An 18,735-nucleotide genomic window follows, 5' to 3' on the forward strand; every position below is an offset into this window, starting at 1 on the left:
TTTTAATTCGTTTTTCTTTTATCCTCTCTGATTCATTTATTTCTACCATTCTATCTTCTAATTCACTAATCCTATCTTCTGCCTCTGTTATTCTACTATTTGTTGGCTCCAGAGTGTTTTTAATTTCATTTATTGCATTATTCATTATATATTGACTCTTTTTTATTTCTTCTAGGTCCTTGTTAAACCTTTCTTGCATCTTCTCAATCCTTGTCTCCAGGCTATTTATCTGTGATTCCATTTTAATTTCAAGATTTTGGATCAATTTCACTATCATTATTTGGAATTCTTTATCAGGTAGATTCCCTATCTCTTCCTCTTTTGTTTGGTTTGGTAGGCATTTATCCTGTTCCTTTATCTGCTGGGTATTCCTCTGTCTCTTCATCTTGTTTAAATTGCTGAGTTTGGGAGTCCTTTCTGTATTCTGGCAGTTTGTGGAGTTCTCTTTATTGTGGCGTTTCCTCGCTGTGTGTAGGTATGTAGAGGTGGATTGTCAAGGTTTCCTGGTTAGGGAAGCTTGTGTCGGTGTTCTGGTGGGTGGAGCTGTATTCTTCTCTTTGTTCAGTGCGCGTATGGGGAGGGGGGAGGGATGCTGCAAACAAATGACACTGGCGTGCGCTCGCAGTGCCTCAGCCACACTGGGTCTGCCCCCGCTCACGGCGCGTGTAGCCTCCCTGCCCACACTGCTCAGGCTCTAGGTTGTTCCGCCGGGAACAATCCGAGGCTGGCCCTGGGTTGCATGCACCTCCCAGGTCCAAGCCGCTCAGGTTCAGGCACTCAGGTAGTCCTCAGAGGCGCAGACTCAATTGGGGCTGCGTTTTTGTGCTCTTCCCAGGTCCGAGCAGCTCAGGTGATGAGGTGTTTGGCGAGCGCCAATGCTGCGACTTATCGCCTCCCCGTCAGTTGGTTATCTGGGTGTAAAACCGGCGCACCTTCTCAGGCAGATGTTGACCGTCCAGACCCCTAATAAGTTTTAGTTAGCAAAGAAGCCAGTTTTATAGATAATGTCTCTCTGGGGCTGCGATTGCCCCCTTCCGGCTCTGGCTGCCTGTCACTGGAGGGGGAAGGTTTGCAGCCGGCTACCTCTGTTTAGTCCTTTGATCCGTGCGCGGGCTGGCGGTGTCTTAGGTTAGGGCTGGCTTTTCGCATGGTAGATATCCCACAGTCTGGTTTGCTAGCCCAAATTATTTCGCTCAGATAGTGCTCAGGGTATTCAGGCCAGATTCTTACTCTCAGCGATGCAGCCCGCGCCGTGCCTCCCTGCCCAGCCCCCGCTTGCTAATGGCGGATGCAGGCGTCTGCGCTGCTTCTCCGCTGGAGGAGTTACCGTAGGGCTCGCAATCTGCGAGTTTTAATTGTTTATTTATTTTTTCTCCCTGTTATGTTGTCCTCTGTGCTTCCAAAGCTCGGCACGGATTCGGCAGTGAGAAGGTTTCCTGGTGTTTGGAAACTTCTCTCTTTTTAAGACTCCCTTCCCAGGACGGAACTCCTTCCCGGGACGGAACTCCGTCCCTCCCTCTTTTGTCTCTTTTATTGTCTTTAATATTTTTTCCTACCTCCTTTTGAGGAGTTGGGTTGCTTTTCTGGGTGCCTGGTGTCCTCTGCCGGCATTCAGAAGTTGTTTTGTGGAATTTACTCAACGTTTAAATGCTCTTTTGATGAATTTGTGGGGGAGAAAGTGTTTTCCCCATCCTACTCCTCCGCCATCTTGGCGCCTTCCCCAAGACATAATCATAGTAATGACTGTCTCATTGACTGTCTTCCTTGTGCTTGGCAGAATTTACATTACCACAGTTAATGCTTGGAATAATCCTGCTAGGTAGATTCTATTATTAGAACCCTTGTTTTATAGATGAGAAAAACAAGTTTCAGAGAGGAGAAGTAACTTTCCAAGAACACACAACTATTATTTGTCTGATTCCAGAATCTGTGATATTATTGGGGAACATTTTGCATATTTCAGGAAATGTAGTGAATAAGTACATCTTCCTTATCTTGTAGGGTTTTGACCTGTCCCCCAGAAAACAGAGCTGAAGATACAGCCTAGGTGCTAAGTTTTTATTGAATGATACAAACCCAAAACAGCAGGAATGTTGGGAAGTGAGGTGAGAAAAGACATTAACAAGCAGGCCTTACAGGTTAATCTGGAGGAAAACTGAGCTCGTTGTCTGATCGTGTGGTGTTTCTTCTAGCCAGGCTGTGTGAAACTACAGCTCTGGGAACAGTCCCACCCTCTGTCTCTGCTGGTCAAAGTTCACAGTGTGGGCAGGTGTTGGCATAAGTCTTGGGCAGCTGCTAGAGAAGCCAGATCCAGTGCCACATGATGCAGAGTCTCATCCGAGTCTGCAAATGGATGAATGAGCCGCAGCCACCATTGGTGTCAGAGGTTTGACGCTTGCTATTGAGAAATCTTGCCTGAGAGATTTTCACAGTAGGGGCATGATGGGATTTGAGTGATGGAGTGAAAAATGGAGTCTTGATTGTGAGGTGAGGGGAGGTGAAACCACTCAAGAAGATATTGTAATAATTCTGCCAAGTGATGATGGTGGCTCAGAATACAGAAATATGAGTAAAGGTGGTGGCAAGTGATAACCTTCAACACATATGTTAGATGATGCTTGTTTAGTTAAAAATTAGGTACCAAACGTAATTTTCTAGGTGTGTATACCCATGGAAACTGAGAAATTCCCAGACAAGTTTTGGAATCGGAGACATTTCTGGGCATTCCCTTTTTTATGTTCAGATGCCTGATCTTCTTTCCCTGTATCCTCATTGCTGGACAGGTAACTCATCCTTTTAGTTTACCTGGAAGCTCTGTTGAGTGGGCCACATTAGGGTCCTTCCAAGACCCACACCAGGTTTATATTTCTATCCGGTGCATCTGACTTTGCATCTCTTTGGGCCACCTCTGGTTTACAGTATGCAGTGGGTTTCAGAGGAGAAAAAAGGGCCTTTCAGATCTTCCCAGCAGTGCTGCCCTGTGCACTCTGTGCCCCTGTTGGCACTGTCTGCAGGCCCTCTGGTGGTTGTGAGCTTGCTGCAAGGGTGCCAGGCTGAGAGCTGTGCGGTGCTGAAAGCCAGCCATGCTCTACACGCCATGGCGTGGAGTTTTATTCACTCACGGGAAGAGTGCTTTTTCTTTGATTCACCCATAGGTGATGCATGGGCTACTGGAAGCTCTGTCTCTTTTCTCCTGTTGTGGGAAAAGTGTCTTGTTACTTTGGAAGAAAGTCACTCCAAATTCCAGTCAGGGCTAACCCTCCCCCTGATCATAGGACCAGAAATCCTAGTACGGTTTTCCTAGATTGCAGATGAGGGATTTGAGACTTGAAGTTTTAGATGTTGTTTTCAAGGTCCATGGCTAAGAAGTGATGGAAGGCGAATTAGGATCAAAAGCCCATTTAATTTTTTCACAAAGATTTTTTAGGATAAACTGGCACTGTGTGCGCTAGACAAAATATTTCATAATTCCACCCTCAAGGACATGACTGTCCATGAAGAGTAAAGATACATGGTATGTAAATGATCAGACCACATAGTGATTGCACATGGTAGGTTCTCCATTCATGTTTTTAAATATTTGTTAAGGCAGCATTCTTATTATATAAGAAATTCATGTTATATGAGAAAATACAAATGTATAAGAAAAATGTATAATATAGGGCTTCCCGAGTGACTCAAACAGTAAAGAATCTGTCTGCAATGCAGTGGACCCTGGTTCGATCCCTGGGTCGGGAAGGTCTTCTAGAGAAGGGAATGGCTACTCACTTCAGTATTCTTGTCTGGAGAATTCCATGGACAGAGGAACCTGATGGACTACAGTCTGTGGGGTTGCAAAGAGTCAGACATGACTGAGTGACTAACACAGACATACATATATGCACATGCATACATACACACTCAGAATACACACACATTCACATACACACACTCAGAAACACATACACACTGCTTTGTGCAACCTTATTTTCATTTACCTAGCTCTTCTGTATCTTACAGATCTGTATGAAAACTTCTTCATACTAGAAAGGAAAGAAAAAGCATATGTACTCAGGAAAAACTTTGGTAGCAGTTGTCAGTTTGTAGCCAAATACCAAATCTGTATGAGCCGTATGTTGGGGGTGTGATGGAGAAGGCAGTAAGGGAACAGGTTTTCTGGTATTTTGCTTGTGATAAGGATTGATTATAGCTAGAGTTATTTGGGAACCATTCTATTCTGTCCATTTCTAACTTTATCTCGACTTACTCTTTTCTGTCATTTCTTTCCTTTAAATTTGCATTCTCCTTGGTCCTTCCTTGCTAGTAAGCAGGACTGTTTTCATTGCCATTCCTGCTGTGAGGTTTTCAAAATATACTATCACTGTATATGAACTTTTTCATTACCCATGTTAAGATTTAACATCTGTGACTCGCATTAGTGTTTACTATCAGTGGTTTAGGAGTTGATGATGCAGTTTGTCAGTTAGTCACAGACTTTTTCTCAATTATACTTCTTAGTTCTCCTCCTCATTAGCTTTAGACTGAACAAGGACGTGCTACACTAAAGCCTTTGACCGTGTGGATCACACCGAACTGTGGGAACTTCTTAAAGAGATAGGAGTACCAGATCACTCTTCCTGTCTCCTGAGAAACTTGTATGCAGGCCAAGAAGCAACAGTTAAAAACTGGAGATAGAACAACTAACTTGTTCAAAATTGGGAAAGGAGTATGACAAGGCTGTGTATTGTCACTCTGCTTATTTAACTTATATGCAGAGTACATCATGCAAAATGCTGGGCTGAATGAATCACAAGCTGGAATCAATATTGCTGGGAAAAATATCAACAACCTCAGATATACAGATGATTCCACTCTCATGGCAGAAAATCAAGAGGAACTAAAGAGCTTCTTGATAAAGGTGAAAGAAAAGCGTGAAAAAGCTGGCTTGAAACCCAGCATTTAAAAAACTAAGATCATGGCATCTGATCCCTTCACTTCTTGGCAAATAGAAGGGGGAAAAGTGGAAGCAGTGATAAATATTATTTTCTTGGGCTCCAAAATCACTGCGGATTATGGCTGCAGCCATGAAATTAAAAGATAGTTGCTTCTTGGAAGGAAAGCTATGACAAACCTAGACAGTCTATTAAAAAGCAGAGACATCACTTTGCTGGCAAAGGCCTGCCTAATTAAAGCTATGGTTTTTCCAGTAGTCCTGTATGGCTGTGAGAGTTGTACCATAAGGAAGGCTCAGCACTGAAGAATTGATGCTTTCAAACTGTGATTCTGGAGAAGACTCTTGAGAGTCCTTTGGACTGCAAGAAGATCAAACTTGTCAATCCTAAAGGAAGTCAGTCCTGAATATTCATTGAAAGGGCTGAAGCTGAAACTTAATATTTTGGCCATCTGATGTGAAAAGCCTACTCATTGGAAAAGACCCTGGTGCTAGGAAAGCTTGAGGGCAAAAGGAGAAGGCCACAGAGAATGAGATGATTAGCTAGTTTCACTGACTCAATGGACATGAATTTGATCAAACTCCAGGAGATGGTGAAGGACAGGGAAGCCTGGTGTGCTGCAGTCCATAGGTAGCAAAGAGAGTTGGACATGACTTAGAGACCGAACAACAATGAACAGGGACAGAAAGTATGGGTGAACTATTAGAAAATAAAAAAGGGTACCTAAAACAGATACTCTTGAACTATTAATAGTATCACACAGAAACAAGGACACTATTCTATCTTAAGTAACATGTAGTCTTCATGCTAGTTTTTTGGTCTACATTTACAATAATTTTTAAAAATACTATGTTGAATAATATCTACATTTTAAAAACAGTATATATACTTCAACATATGGAAGTCAATTAATATATATGAATAAAGAATGAAAAACCACATGATCATTTAAGCAGAGGCAAAAAGCAGTTGACACAATCTAACACTATTTCATGTTAAAAACACTTAATAAACTAGAAATGGAAGGGAACTTTCTCAATCTGATGAAGGCTATCAATGAAAAATCTATAGTTAACAATGCACTTAATGGTAAAAGACTGAAAGCTTTTACCCTCAGATTTTGAATAGGACAAAGATATCCACTCTTGTCACATCTATTCAACATTGTACTGGAGATTGTAGGTAGGGGAATTGGGCAAGAAAAAGAAATAAATAGCCAGATTGGAAAGAAGATGCAAAACTATTTCTAATTTTTGATCGCACTTATATATAGAAAATCCTAAGAAGTACACACACACACACACACACACACAATTAGGGTTAATAAACAAGTTTAGCAAGGTTGTAGGACGCAAAAACAGTGTACAAAAATCAGATGTATTTCTGTACACTACCAATAAATAATCAAAAATGAAGTTAAGAAAATGTGTATTTATAGTAACATCAAAAATAAAATATTTAGGAATAGTGTAACAAAAGAAGTAAAAGATTTGTGCAGTGAAACTTACAAACCATTGTTTAAAGAAATTAAAGAAGGCCTCAGTAAATGGGAGGATTTAGCAGCATTCAGGAATACAAGTCAAAAGCATCAGGAAAATACAAGTCAAAACCTTAGTGAGCTGTCCATTTCATATCCAGTAGGATAGCTATAATTTAAAGATGGAACAATAGCAATTATTGTGAAAGATTTGGAGAACTGGTGAAAAGGAAATCCTCTTATATTGCTGGTAAGAGTGCAAATGGTGCTGCCACTTTGGCAGTTTCTCAAAAGGTTAACATAAAGTTACCACGTGGCCCAGCAGGTTCATTTCTTGGTGTATACCCGAGAAAAGTGAAAGCATTCACACAAAAAGTTGTACATGAGTGTTCATAGTGTTATCCATAATAGACAAAAAGTAGAAACAGCCCAGTGTTCATCAAATGATGAGTAGATTTTTTTTAATGTAGTATATCCATAAAAGGGAATATTATTCAGTCACAAAAAGGAACGACATGCTGACAAATGCTACAACATGGGTGAACCTTGAGAATGAAAGCATGAAATTCATTTCAAAAGGTTGCACGAATGTGAAATGTCCAAAATAGGCAAATCCATAGAGACAGAAAGTCTTGCCTAGTGCGGGAAGATGGGAAATGACTGTTAATGTATATAGAGTTTCATTTTGGAGTCATGAAAATGTTCTGGAATTAAGTAGTGGTGCTCATTTCTACTTTGTGAATATAGTAAAAATTACTGAAGAGTACCCTTTAAGATGGTGAATTTTATGATATGTGAATTGTATCTCAATAAAAGGATAATTAATTTTTTAAATGTCTTATAAGTTTATCTTTTGGTCACCTTTGGAGATTACTGTGTCATGAACTCATTATTCTGCAAAGTGGTAAATTTATGGAAATAATTCTGTATTAACTGATAACAGAATGACCAAATAGCTCATGAAGGAAAGCTTTTTTTTTTTAATGGTAGTTTTTCTAAAAATTATAACTAATGGTAGAACACCACTAATTTGCTGTATCTACTGGAAAAATTAATGATAGTCATTGACTACTAATGAGGGAACTTGATGGTGAATGGATCAGGATGGTAATCCGTCTGATCCATCTTAACATTACTCAAAGACATTATGTGTCTCCTGCCTTCAGCCTATTGAATCAAACAAGGGAGTTTTCCTTCTGCAGGTGCTCATTCAATCTGTAAAACAGTCCTCTATAGTTTTGATAAAGTGTGCCTCCTCAGGCTTCCCCTTTCCTCTCCAGGCAGTCCTGTCTTAACTTTACTGCCTCTGGCAGTCTTTGTCAGAAAGTTTGGTTTAGGGCAAGATGAAGTTTGTGTATTGATTTTTCTTTTCTTTTTATGCTTTTGTGTGATTCTTTAAAAAAACCAAACAAACCCAACTTTTTATTTTATTTTGGCGTGTAACCTATTAACAATGTTATGGTAGTTTCCAGAGCACGACAGAGCGACTCAGCCATGCATTTACATGTATCTATTCTCCCCCAAACTCCCTTCCCATCGAGGCTGCAGCATAACATTGAGCAGAGTTCCCTGTGCTACACAGTAGGTCCTTGTTGGTTGTTAATTTTAAATATAGCAGTGTGTACCTGTCCATCTCAAGGTGATAGGGTCATGGATGTCTTTACTAAGTCATCTTCAACCTAAGGAGTCTTTGAGAACCAAGTCCATAGACTAGGTGAGAGGTAAGACCTGAGCTAGGTCAGAGGGCATGTCAGTAGAGTACCAGGACAGAGTGACTTGTTTGGGGATATCAGGGATTTCATTCATGTTTGTTGACTGTGGAATGGATGTAAGTGAGCTTGTCCAGTTTTAGGGTTTCATTGCAATTAAGGTATGAATTGTGCCAGTGTATCTGTGGTCCATTTCAAGAGTTACCACACATAAATTGAGTTGGTCATGTGCTTCTGGAGGAGAGGTTACAGACTGGTGGCTGATACGTCAAATCTGGCCCACAACTGTGTTTTATTTGGCTCCCACAATACGTTTTTTTTTTTTCTTTCTTTAATTTGTTGCCAACATTTCAAAATAGAATTCATATAAAACTTAGGGTTTCTGGCTTCTGTTGAAAAAGCAGAAGATCTGGCAACACCGGGCTTACATTTTCCTCAGGGCATTAGCTTCAGCTTAAGCTTAATAGTGCCTGCCTTAGACCCAGTCCTCTGCTGCCTCTGTAACTCACTGCCTTTGTGGGCGTTTGAATTTGTGATCCTTACTGCAGTAGTTTCGGGAAGCTGTTTTCTAAATCCTACATTGTTACTGTCAGCTACCTTTCTTCTTATATTGCTATTTTAACACACTGTATAACTCCTGTTTAATTAGAATATGAACTCTGTGTTAGCAGTTAGTGTGTGTCTTCTATTTCTGGATATTCTCCATGCTACTATACGGCCTTACATACTTAGGGAAGTCAGTACATATTTATACATCTGTACTCAGATTTGGCAAGGTAATTGAGGAAGCCCAATATCCCTGGTATAGGGCTTCCCTTGTGGCTCAGCTGGTAAAGAATCCGCCTGCAATGCAGAAGGCCTGGATTCGATCCCTGGGTTGGGAAGATCCCCTGGAGAAGGAAAAGGCTACCCACTGCAGTATTCTGGCCTGGAGAATTTCATGGACTGTATAGTTGATGGGGTTGCAAAGAGTCAGACACGACTGACAGACTTTCACTTTCATCTTCAATATCCCTGGCGGCTCAGATGATAAAGAATCCACCTGCAGTGCAGGAGACCTGGGTTCGATCCCTGGGTTGGGGAGTCCCTTGGAGGAGGGCATGGCAACCCACTCCAGTATTCTTGTCTGGAGAATCCCCATGGTTAGAGAAGCCTGGCAGACTACAGTCCATGGGGTCCCAAAGAGTCAGACACTACTGAGCGACTGAGCACAGCACAATATGCCGCGATATTCAAGACATTTTTATGATATAGGAAACTGTCTTGATACATTGGTTGGGAAGCAGATTAGTATTTTATTGGCCATATTAATAATGTGGATCCATTGATTTAGATCTGATAAGTATTTTCTCATAGGTAAATGATTGTAGAAAATAAAAGGAAAGAGCTAAGCTCTTTCTTGGGATATTCATCAGAAATGACGTAGAAAAATGAATTTATTGGTTTCGTTTTTTTAAAAACTGTTACTTGATGATACAGGTACAAAGAGATAATGCAACAGTTGGTGTTTGTAAAGAAGTATAGGAAAATGCTATGTTGTGTACATGTGGTTGGATTGTGAAGCTCAGTTTAAGAGGAAGTCCTTCATAGTAATGAAGTAATTGCTATAAAGTTATTGAAAATTGTCTTATTTTATGAACACAACTATATCTTCTTTAGCCACACACTAGGCAATCGGGTAATGGTTTTGAATGTCTAGTTTGAACATTGTAAATGTTGGTTTCATGCCATGAATATTTCTTAACCTGTATTGTGTATTTTTACACAGGTGAGAAATTCATCCACGCTTCTCTTCAGTACCTTGATCACAAGAATATTTGGAGTTAAAAGGGGAAAGGATGAACTTTCCAAAAAAAATAGGTAAGCTTCATCTAATGCTAACTTTATTTTTTACAAAATATCGTTCTGGCCAAAAATAATTTTTAGAATTTTGCTTACTTTTATAGATTGATCTAAAGCATAAAACTATAAAAATAATATAGTAAATGAACCTATGCTGCCAAATGCTAAGCCCCTAGGCAAAAATATCTACTGTTTAATAAGTGGACCTTTCAAAGCAACAAAAATATTGAAGGTAGCAAGGGCTGAAATGTAGAGCTTGTTTCTCAGTGCAACAGCTAAAGTTGTTCTTTTTGTTTGTTTGTTTTTGATTTAATCTTCTTCAGGTATTCCTGAAATGTCCTAAATTGCTTTTTCTTGATGTGTCATCAAGTACTAGCTTGTGCAATATCTTTGCTTTTATAGTAACTGGAAGTTTAAATGTCTAAGGTACGCTCATCGGGCCATGTCCCAGATTACTTCTGCATTAACCTGTAGCCAGGGGGAGTAGTTAAAGGTGTTGGCCACACATTGTAAACAATGCATTTTACTTTTAGGTCTATTGTGTTATACTCTCTAAGATGTTTTTCTCTTAAGATTTTTTTTTTTTTAATGTCTGGAAAAAAACCTTATTGAAACACTTTGATTATGAGTAATCTTTGGATACAAGGCAGAAGTTCTGTGTGTTGGTTTTTAAAGAAGAGAAGCTTTGAATCGTTGTTTGTTATTAGCAGTTGGGAGGGTTTAATGGCAGCCTGGTGGCTTGCAGTTGTTAACACTAGATGTCACTGTCGCTGCATGTGTAATCACCTCCTGTAACTATTGAGGGTCTGATTTGGCCCAGTGGTCTTTCTCTTGATGCTCTAGAGATATATCAAGCCCTATTCCTCTCCTGCCAAAAAAAGTTGATCAAACTTTTAATTCAGATTTTAAGCTCTTGTTTATTAAAATATATTTTCTTGTGATGGAACTAAGTCTTAGGGATTAGAAAATATCTTGAAATAATTGTTTGATGCACTGTTAGTAATTCTAATGAAACCTATTGGTAGTTCTGAATTGTCATTTAAATTGTTGTTTATCACCCCTGCCTGCTAAGTTGCTTTAGTTGTGTCTGACTCTGCAGCCCCTATGGACTGTATCCTCTGTCCATGGGATTCTCTAGGCAAGAATACTGGAGTGGGTTGCCCCACCCTCCTCCAAGGGGTCTTCCTGACCCAGGTATCGAACCTACATCTTTTGCGTTTCCTGCCTTGCCAGATGGGTTCTTTACCACTAGCGCCAACTGGGAAGCCCTATTTATCATTCCATAAAATTCAGTAAATATTTAAATGGAAAGCAATTGGCTATAAATGTGAATTCCTTGAGTATACTAAGGAAATATTAGAGAGGCTTTTTTGGTTTTGTTTTTGTTTTTTAGCTGAGTTGTATTTTTAATAAGGATAACATTATTTTTTTGAAAGAATGATTATAATTTTTACTATTTGGCCCAGTTCCTAAATAAATTCTTCCTGTCACTAGTTGTTTTTCTTTTTAGCTTTGCTTATTTTGTTAATAATTCAACAAATTGCTAAGGGTTAAAATGGTTTGGTCATATTATAAGGCCATGGTAAATAGTGTATAAATGAAATATGATATGAGGTTATCAAACAAGTAAAATTAATGTTTAAAACTGAACTCGAAGAAATGCTTTTTTTTTTCCCCCCTTTTACTTTTTATAAAAGTGATTATTGGGTGTGTTGCAACTTTTACTATGTATAGGATAAAGTGATCAGGTTCATTTTATGTAGGTTACTTCTGAGGAGGGTGGACGAACAGCACAATGAAACCACACTGCGGTAATCTCTTTTCCACAGCATGCTGATGGGAAACCTCCATTATAAGTTCATTCCTCTTAAATAGGAAAAGTTACAGAATATATAACTTTCCTAGAAAGAGGGAAATTGAATATTCACATAATTGTTTTGAGTAAGGCTGACAAGTGAAACGAAGGTATTAAAATGTTAACTTTTCAAAATGTGATGAGCAGTTTTGGTAAGAGTTTTTATTTCAGTAATCTGAAGCTTGGTATATTTCATTACATTTTCAAGGCTTCTGTTCTCTGTTTAACCCTCCAAGAGTCTATTTCTTTACAGCATTACTAGATTTGCTCTCTAAAACCTTAGTGTTTTCAGCTTGCCATTGTTTTAATGATTCTTCTAGTTGTTCTTTGTTTAATTATGTCATTTTGGGATGAAAATGTTTATGTACCTGTCTGCTACAGTATTAAGTCCCTGAGGGCAGAACCTTTTGCTTCTATTTTGTGTATATGTGATGGGTGCTGTAAGAATGCTAGTAATAATGATGTCTTTCTTGTTGGTTGGTTACTCAGCCGTTGAATAACTAAACTCAGCCAGTCAGACCTCACAGGCTGGTGAAGTCTACTTTCACAGCCACAGATTGTTCTGCCACAATCTTGCAAATGTGTGCTCTTGATCAGAATGGAACTGGACATAAAAACATCTACCTTTCCCATCTAGTGGGGGGAATAAGTGTCTATCTTGGAGTAAACAGACTTGGTTTCTAAGCATTTTGCTGCCACTAGAGATGACCTTAATAGACTCCCTTATCTGCTTTGCACTTCAGTTTCTCCATCTATAGAACAGGAATGATAAAATCTGCATTCTGTATTCATAGAGCTACAGGGAGGATAAAACAAACTATTAACAGTTCATTTTCTTGTAAAATATTCAAAGTTCTATGCAATTAGAAATATAATTTGCTTTTTCTCTGTTACCACTTCTTTTATTATACTCATTCCATTGTCTTACATTGTCTTCTGGAGTACAGGATCAGTATCTTATCCTTATTTTTGTTTGCCTGGTGCCCAGCATAGTGTCTGGCATGGCCAGAAATACTTGAATAAGCAAGGTTTTTTTACTAGATGAGAGATGAGACATTTGGTTTCTACTCCTGCCTTTGTTGTCATAGAGCCACCATAACCAACTGAAACAAATTAGTTAACCTGTCTGGGCCTTGGTTTTCTCCTCTAAGATAAGCGATTTGGACTATCCTTGAGCGATTTGGACCTCTTGTTTCTATCAAATACTAAGCTAGGGTTTACATAATTTTTACTAGAATTGTGAGTTTGGTAAACTGCTGTGCTCCCAGTGCCTAGAACAGTACCTGCCTGGTAGTTCAGTTCATTTCAGTCGCTCAGTCGTGTCCGACTCTTTGCGACCCCATGGACTGCAGCACGCCAGGTTTCCCTGTCCATCACCAACTCCCGGAGCTTGCTCAAGCTCATGTCCATCGAGTTGGTGATGCCAGTGAACCATCTCATCCTCTGTCGTCCCCTTCTTCTCCTGCCTTCAGTCTTTCCCAGCATCAGAGTCTTTTCCAATGAGTCAGTTCTTTACATCAGGCGCCCAAAGTATTGGAGTTTCAGCTTCACCATCAGTCCTTCCAATGAATATTTAAAGGAATATTGATTTCCTTTAGGATTGACTGGTTTGATCTCCTTGCAGTCCAAGGGACTCTCAAGAGTCTTCTCTAACACCATAGTTCAAAAGTATAAATTCTTTGGAGCTCAGCTTTCTTTATAGTCCAACTCTCACATCCATACTTGACTACTGGAAAAACCAAAGCTTTGACTATATGGACCTTTGTCAGCAAAGTAATATCTCTGCCTGGTAGTAGGGACAAGTTCCCCTTTCATGTATAAAGAAAGGAGCAGGGAATTTCTATGGTGGTCCAGTGGTTAGGAATCCACCTTGCAATGCAGGGGACATTGGTTCAATCCCTGGTCCAGGAACTAAGATCCCACATGCTGTGGAGCAGCTAAGCCCATGCACCGCAACTGGTGAGTTCATATGTTGCAACGAAAGATTGCCACGTGCCACATCTAAGACCAAATGCAGCCAAATTAAATATACATATATACTTTTTTTTTAGAAAAAGAAAGCAGCAGAGGTTCTGCATCCCCATTCATAGGTATGTAGAGTAGCCCTATGAATGCTCATAATGATTGAACTCTGGAGCTCATTAACCTTGTTCTAGATGGGTCTTTTGGATTATGAAGAATGAGAAAACATAAGTTTTACTTGTTTGTTTTAAATACTGTTATTACATTTTAATTTCCTAAAGCATCTTTCCTTTCTATTTATTACCCCCCAGACTGACTTGGCCTGACAGGATGAGTAATTGATCCTTTGTAGAATCAGAAGCGACACAGCTCTGTGATGTGGGGAGCGTGCTGGGCTTCCCACATGGCCTCCATCTGCCTTGAGTGGGCTCACCTTGGTAGTTCCTCATTCCACACAGACAGGAGCTAAACCAATGTGATCTTTAACTCTGGTCTTTCCCTTTAACCCCTTTGTGTATTACTTGTCAGCTGTTCTAGTCCCCGGTAAATGACAAATATCAACATACATGTAGTAGTCTGAAAAGCTTTATTTCATTACTTTTTAAGAGCTTATTTTTGTTTTCTTTAATTTTTTAAATGTTTAATTGGAGGATAATTGCTTTACAATGTTGTGTTGGCTTCTGCAGTGTGAATCAGTGATAAATATACATATGTCCCCTCCCTCTTTTTTTCTTCTTTTACTCAGCTTTATTTATTGATGTAAAAATGACAAAATTATATATATTTAAAGTGTGCAACATGATTTGACATATATATACATTGTGAAATGATTACTAGATTTTGCAATTCTGTTTGGAATTTTATCTCAGTTAGGTTGAAGTTGCCCTAAAATATTTTAAACATATAACTACCTGATTTTCAAAGATAAGCCTGAAATATGATTTTCCCCTCAAGATGAAATATGAGGAATTCAGCACTTATTTCCATGAAAAGTTTTATTTTAGACTTTGCCAAAGCTTCATGCAGGTGCTTAGTACAGAGTGCTCTATAGCCCTTGCTCTCTCCATGTTAAACCAGTCAGCCAATAAGAATTTATAAGCATTTGTCATTAACTCAATGTTGACACAGCAGAGGAGTCCATGAGAAGTAGGAAACGTGGACCTTGCTCAGGGAGCTTACCTTTCAGCTTGGGAAACAAGAACTGTCATTTGTGAAACAGGTACAAATAGAAGACAACATAACAGTAATCAGGTGCACAGTGTAATCTGAGTAATGGATGCATTAGAAATTCATCAGTGGAGAGTTGAGTGGAGCACTTGGGTGGACTGTGTTTCTGATAAAACTCTGGGGATGAGTAGATTTGGGGTACACAGAAACAAGTAGGTTGAAAAAGAAGAACAAAAGAGAAATAGTCTTGTTTTCAGTGTTAAGTACAATCTTCATTCTGTCGTATTAGAGAGAGCTCATATTCAAATTAATAGCTTAGGATGGTTTAGTACAATTTAAGGGGAAAATGTTTGTAAAAGGATCACTAGGTCCAAGTAAAATTATTTCTAATGAGCATGTTGGGAGATGTTAAATTGTTTTATTTTCCTGAGTATAAATAACAGAGACTTGCTTTAGTTATTTCCCTTAGCGTCTTCGTGGTGTAGGTCTGGAAGGATCCTCTAAGGGACATCTAATCTAGTCCAGCCCCTGCTTATAGACAGATTTTGAAGCAATTTCCAGACAGACTGGCTTCTCTCCTGTTGTTCATGTTTTCTAGGAAAAGAGATTCCGCAAGTTTTTGTGGTTACCCACTCCATTGTTTCGGAAAGAACTGGGTTCTCAAAACGAAAATTGGGAGCTGTAGGGCAACTAGGTTTTTATATTTTCAAGAATGTAATTATTAGAATTCAGAATAGCTTATTTTATTTGCTTTGAACTACATAGTAGTTTGTAGCATGTGCCTATTTGGCCAAGCTGAAGATTCAAATTTTCTTTTGACTGTGGCCTGGATAATCTTAACATCCTCAGACCCAAAGGGTTCTTGTTTTTTCCCCATTCAACAAGCATTTATATTGTGTGCCCTCTGCTTTATATTGTGTAATCCTGTGCTGGGCACTGGGATCCAAAGATGAAGCAGACATACTCTTGGCCCTAAGGAAAACTGACCATCTGATGAAGAATATGGCAGTTACCTGTTGTGCTAGACTCTGTCCCACCCATGTAAAAGGAAGAAAGAAGTAGTGAAGGAAGATGGCATATCCATTCGTGTGCTCAACATATGCCAAAGTCTTTATAAGTGTCTAATTTGGCCTTCATCACAGCCCTGCAGAATGGATAGAGTCATTGTAATTTCACCGAGAAGTAAATTAAGGTTGGTGAGGTTGAGTTACTTCCTGGAGGTCATGCAGCCAGAAAGTGGTAGAACTTGAATCCAAATCCAGCTGCATCTGCAGAGTGCCTGTGGATTTACCCAACAGCACACACAGCCCTTTGTGATCAGTGAGTCACTGTTGATAGCCTGGCTTTAGATTTTACATCCTGAGACCATGGGAAATGAGGCACTTCACCCAAAGTTTCAATGTGGAGCCAGGACTCTCATATCTCCCTTATGGCAAGTTGATTTTAAGACCCTTGAATTACTCCCGATAGGATATCAGTGTGGCCAGTAAGCCATTTACCTCTGTAAAACTCCTGTATTTGATGATAGTTGGGTACTATAGAGAGAGGATTTGGGCGTTTTGTTATAATCTTTGTCTATGGTATGATGTCTTCCAAGCTTAACCTAATGTTTTTCCAAGTCTCTAATTATATTTTTCATTCATTTATTTAATAACAATTATAATAATGGCCCTCATTATATTAGTTTTTGTATTTGAGAGGACCTAAGAAGCTACCTTGGAGAAGGCAATGGCACCCCACTCCAGTACTCTTGCCTGGAGAATCCCATGGCCGGAGGAGCCTGGTGGGCTACAATCCATGAGGTCGCTAAGAGTCGGACACGACTGAGCGACTTCACTTTCACTTTTCACTTTCATGCACTGGAGAAGGAAATGGCAACCCACTCCAGTGTTCTTGCCTGAAGAATCCCAGGGATGGGGGAGCCTGGTGGGCTGCCATCTATGGGGCCGCACAGAGTCGGACACGACTGAAGCGACTTAGCAGCAGCAGCAGCAGCAAGAAGCTACCCAGTCCTGTTCTCACTTTGCAGATGTGAAAATTGAGGCGCTCAAGGTCACACGGCTAGTGCTGGAAATAAGGTTAATGGTTATTTTTAGCTCACAGTTAGCTCAACTAAGACATTTAAAAAATTTAGCTGATCATTTATAAATGGAGTTTCTATTAGCAACAATAATACTAGTTTGGATTCAAATATTTTGAAATTAAGCTAAGAGCCCCAGTGTTTTGATATGGTCTGGAGGTGTCATTCATGCATTTTTCACAGTTGTTTATAGAACATTCAATCTAGGTCTTTAGGCAGAGTAGGTAAATGTGTACTTTTGGAGACTGAGAAGTAAAGTACAAGTCTTGAGTAACTCTTATTGAGAAGTTCTTAAAATCAGAATTCTGCCTACTCTGACACTTTGGCCTACTAGAGAGTTTCATGTTTCAAGTTTTTGTTCATTCTTAGGTTCATGGATCACAAGTAGGAAAACCACAAATAAAAATTTTAACCAAAAAGAAGCTCTTAAAAAGAAATATGTTCATGAACTTGAAGTGGGAATTAGTCACTGTGTTCTTAAATATTGACTCTTGCCGGGGCGAAGTAATCTTTGTTCCTAAGTACTGCTTCAGGCCATTGCCTTCTTTAATAACTAAGGCATTGTTGCTTTAGTTTGAGCATGTTCTATGGAATTTTGGCAATGCATGCATCCTCTTTCTGTGTCTCAGTAAAAGCATGAGTAAATATTTTTTCTTAGCTTTGGTATTTTTGTAGCTTACATTTTATATGAACCAGACTAATATACTGTAATACCAGGATTACATAATTTAGGACATCAGGATTTCTTCCAGAACTATGAGATAAAGTCCTCATTTCTCAGGGGCTTTACAAGCAGTATTTGTTGCTCATTCAGTACCTGTAGAGAAACACAACAGAGCTCTTTTCCCAGTGAGAAAATGGAGTCAAAGAGGTTAAAACCAGAGGGAACAGTTTCTTTAGAACTTGGATAATACTTCTTCTTTATTCAGAACTTGATCCTTTTAACTATTGGTTTTAGTAATGTGTAGTTTAGAAATTCTAGGAATTTCAGACTATTCTTATTACACACCAAGATGCCAGACTTTTAATAAAATATAATCAATAAAATTTTTCATTGAATACTTATGATATGCCTTTCCACTCTAGTATCTCCTAAAGTAGTTTATGACACGGTCCTAGATTTAAATGAGTTTATTATTTACTGATAGAGAAAACATGTGAGCTAGTTTAGGAAAAATGAATATCCAACTCTTCTGATATTGTCAGGGAATAGGGGGCAGAGGGAGTCAGAGGAGGATGAGGTCAGTCTCCATGCAGGAGTTAGAGCTTAATCTGGATTTGAAAGGATGGTCAGGATTTAAATAGGTAGAGAGGAGGATGTGGCCTATAAGGTTATATAGGCATGAACAAAGATATCAGTGGTGGAACACTTGTTGTATATGTCTGAGAAAGTTAGAAGATAAACCAGACCAGGGCTGAAAGCTCACAATGGAAATATTCATTCATTCATCCATTTTTTCCATTTATTCCTAGAGCCAAGGATACATTGATCCTGGATCCTACCCTCTGTAGGCACTAGACCAGGTTCTGGAGCTATATCAATGAGTAAAACAGATAAGCCAAGGAGACTAATTTGAATTTTACATGACATTATGAGTCATTTTGAAGTTTTAATCTTGGAGTATTCCATGAGACAGGCATTGTTTTAGGAAATCATTTGAGAAGTGATTGCATTTTGTGTTCCCCACTGGTAGTATTGGAAAATATGATGC

At 39.2% G+C, this 18,735-nt stretch overlaps 1 protein-coding gene across 1 annotated transcript in view; it reads left to right on the forward strand.

Moving 5' to 3' along the window:
- The window catches only part of THADA (thyroid adenoma associated), a 333,765-nt gene that overhangs the window by 81,614 nt on the left and 233,416 nt on the right, over positions 1–18,735 (forward strand). The window contains exon 26 of the mRNA XM_010842320.1: positions 9,886–9,977. Within this exon, the coding sequence (XP_010840622.1) occupies positions 9,886–9,977 (92 nt within the window). The remainder of the gene's footprint in view (positions 1–9,885; positions 9,978–18,735) is intronic.

The sequence above is a fragment of the Bison bison genome, unplaced genomic scaffold (genome assembly GCF_000754665.1).
Source record: "Bison bison bison isolate TAMUID 2011002044 unplaced genomic scaffold, Bison_UMD1.0 scf7180017864177, whole genome shotgun sequence".
Taxonomy (NCBI): Eukaryota; Metazoa; Chordata; class Mammalia; order Artiodactyla; family Bovidae; genus Bison; species Bison bison.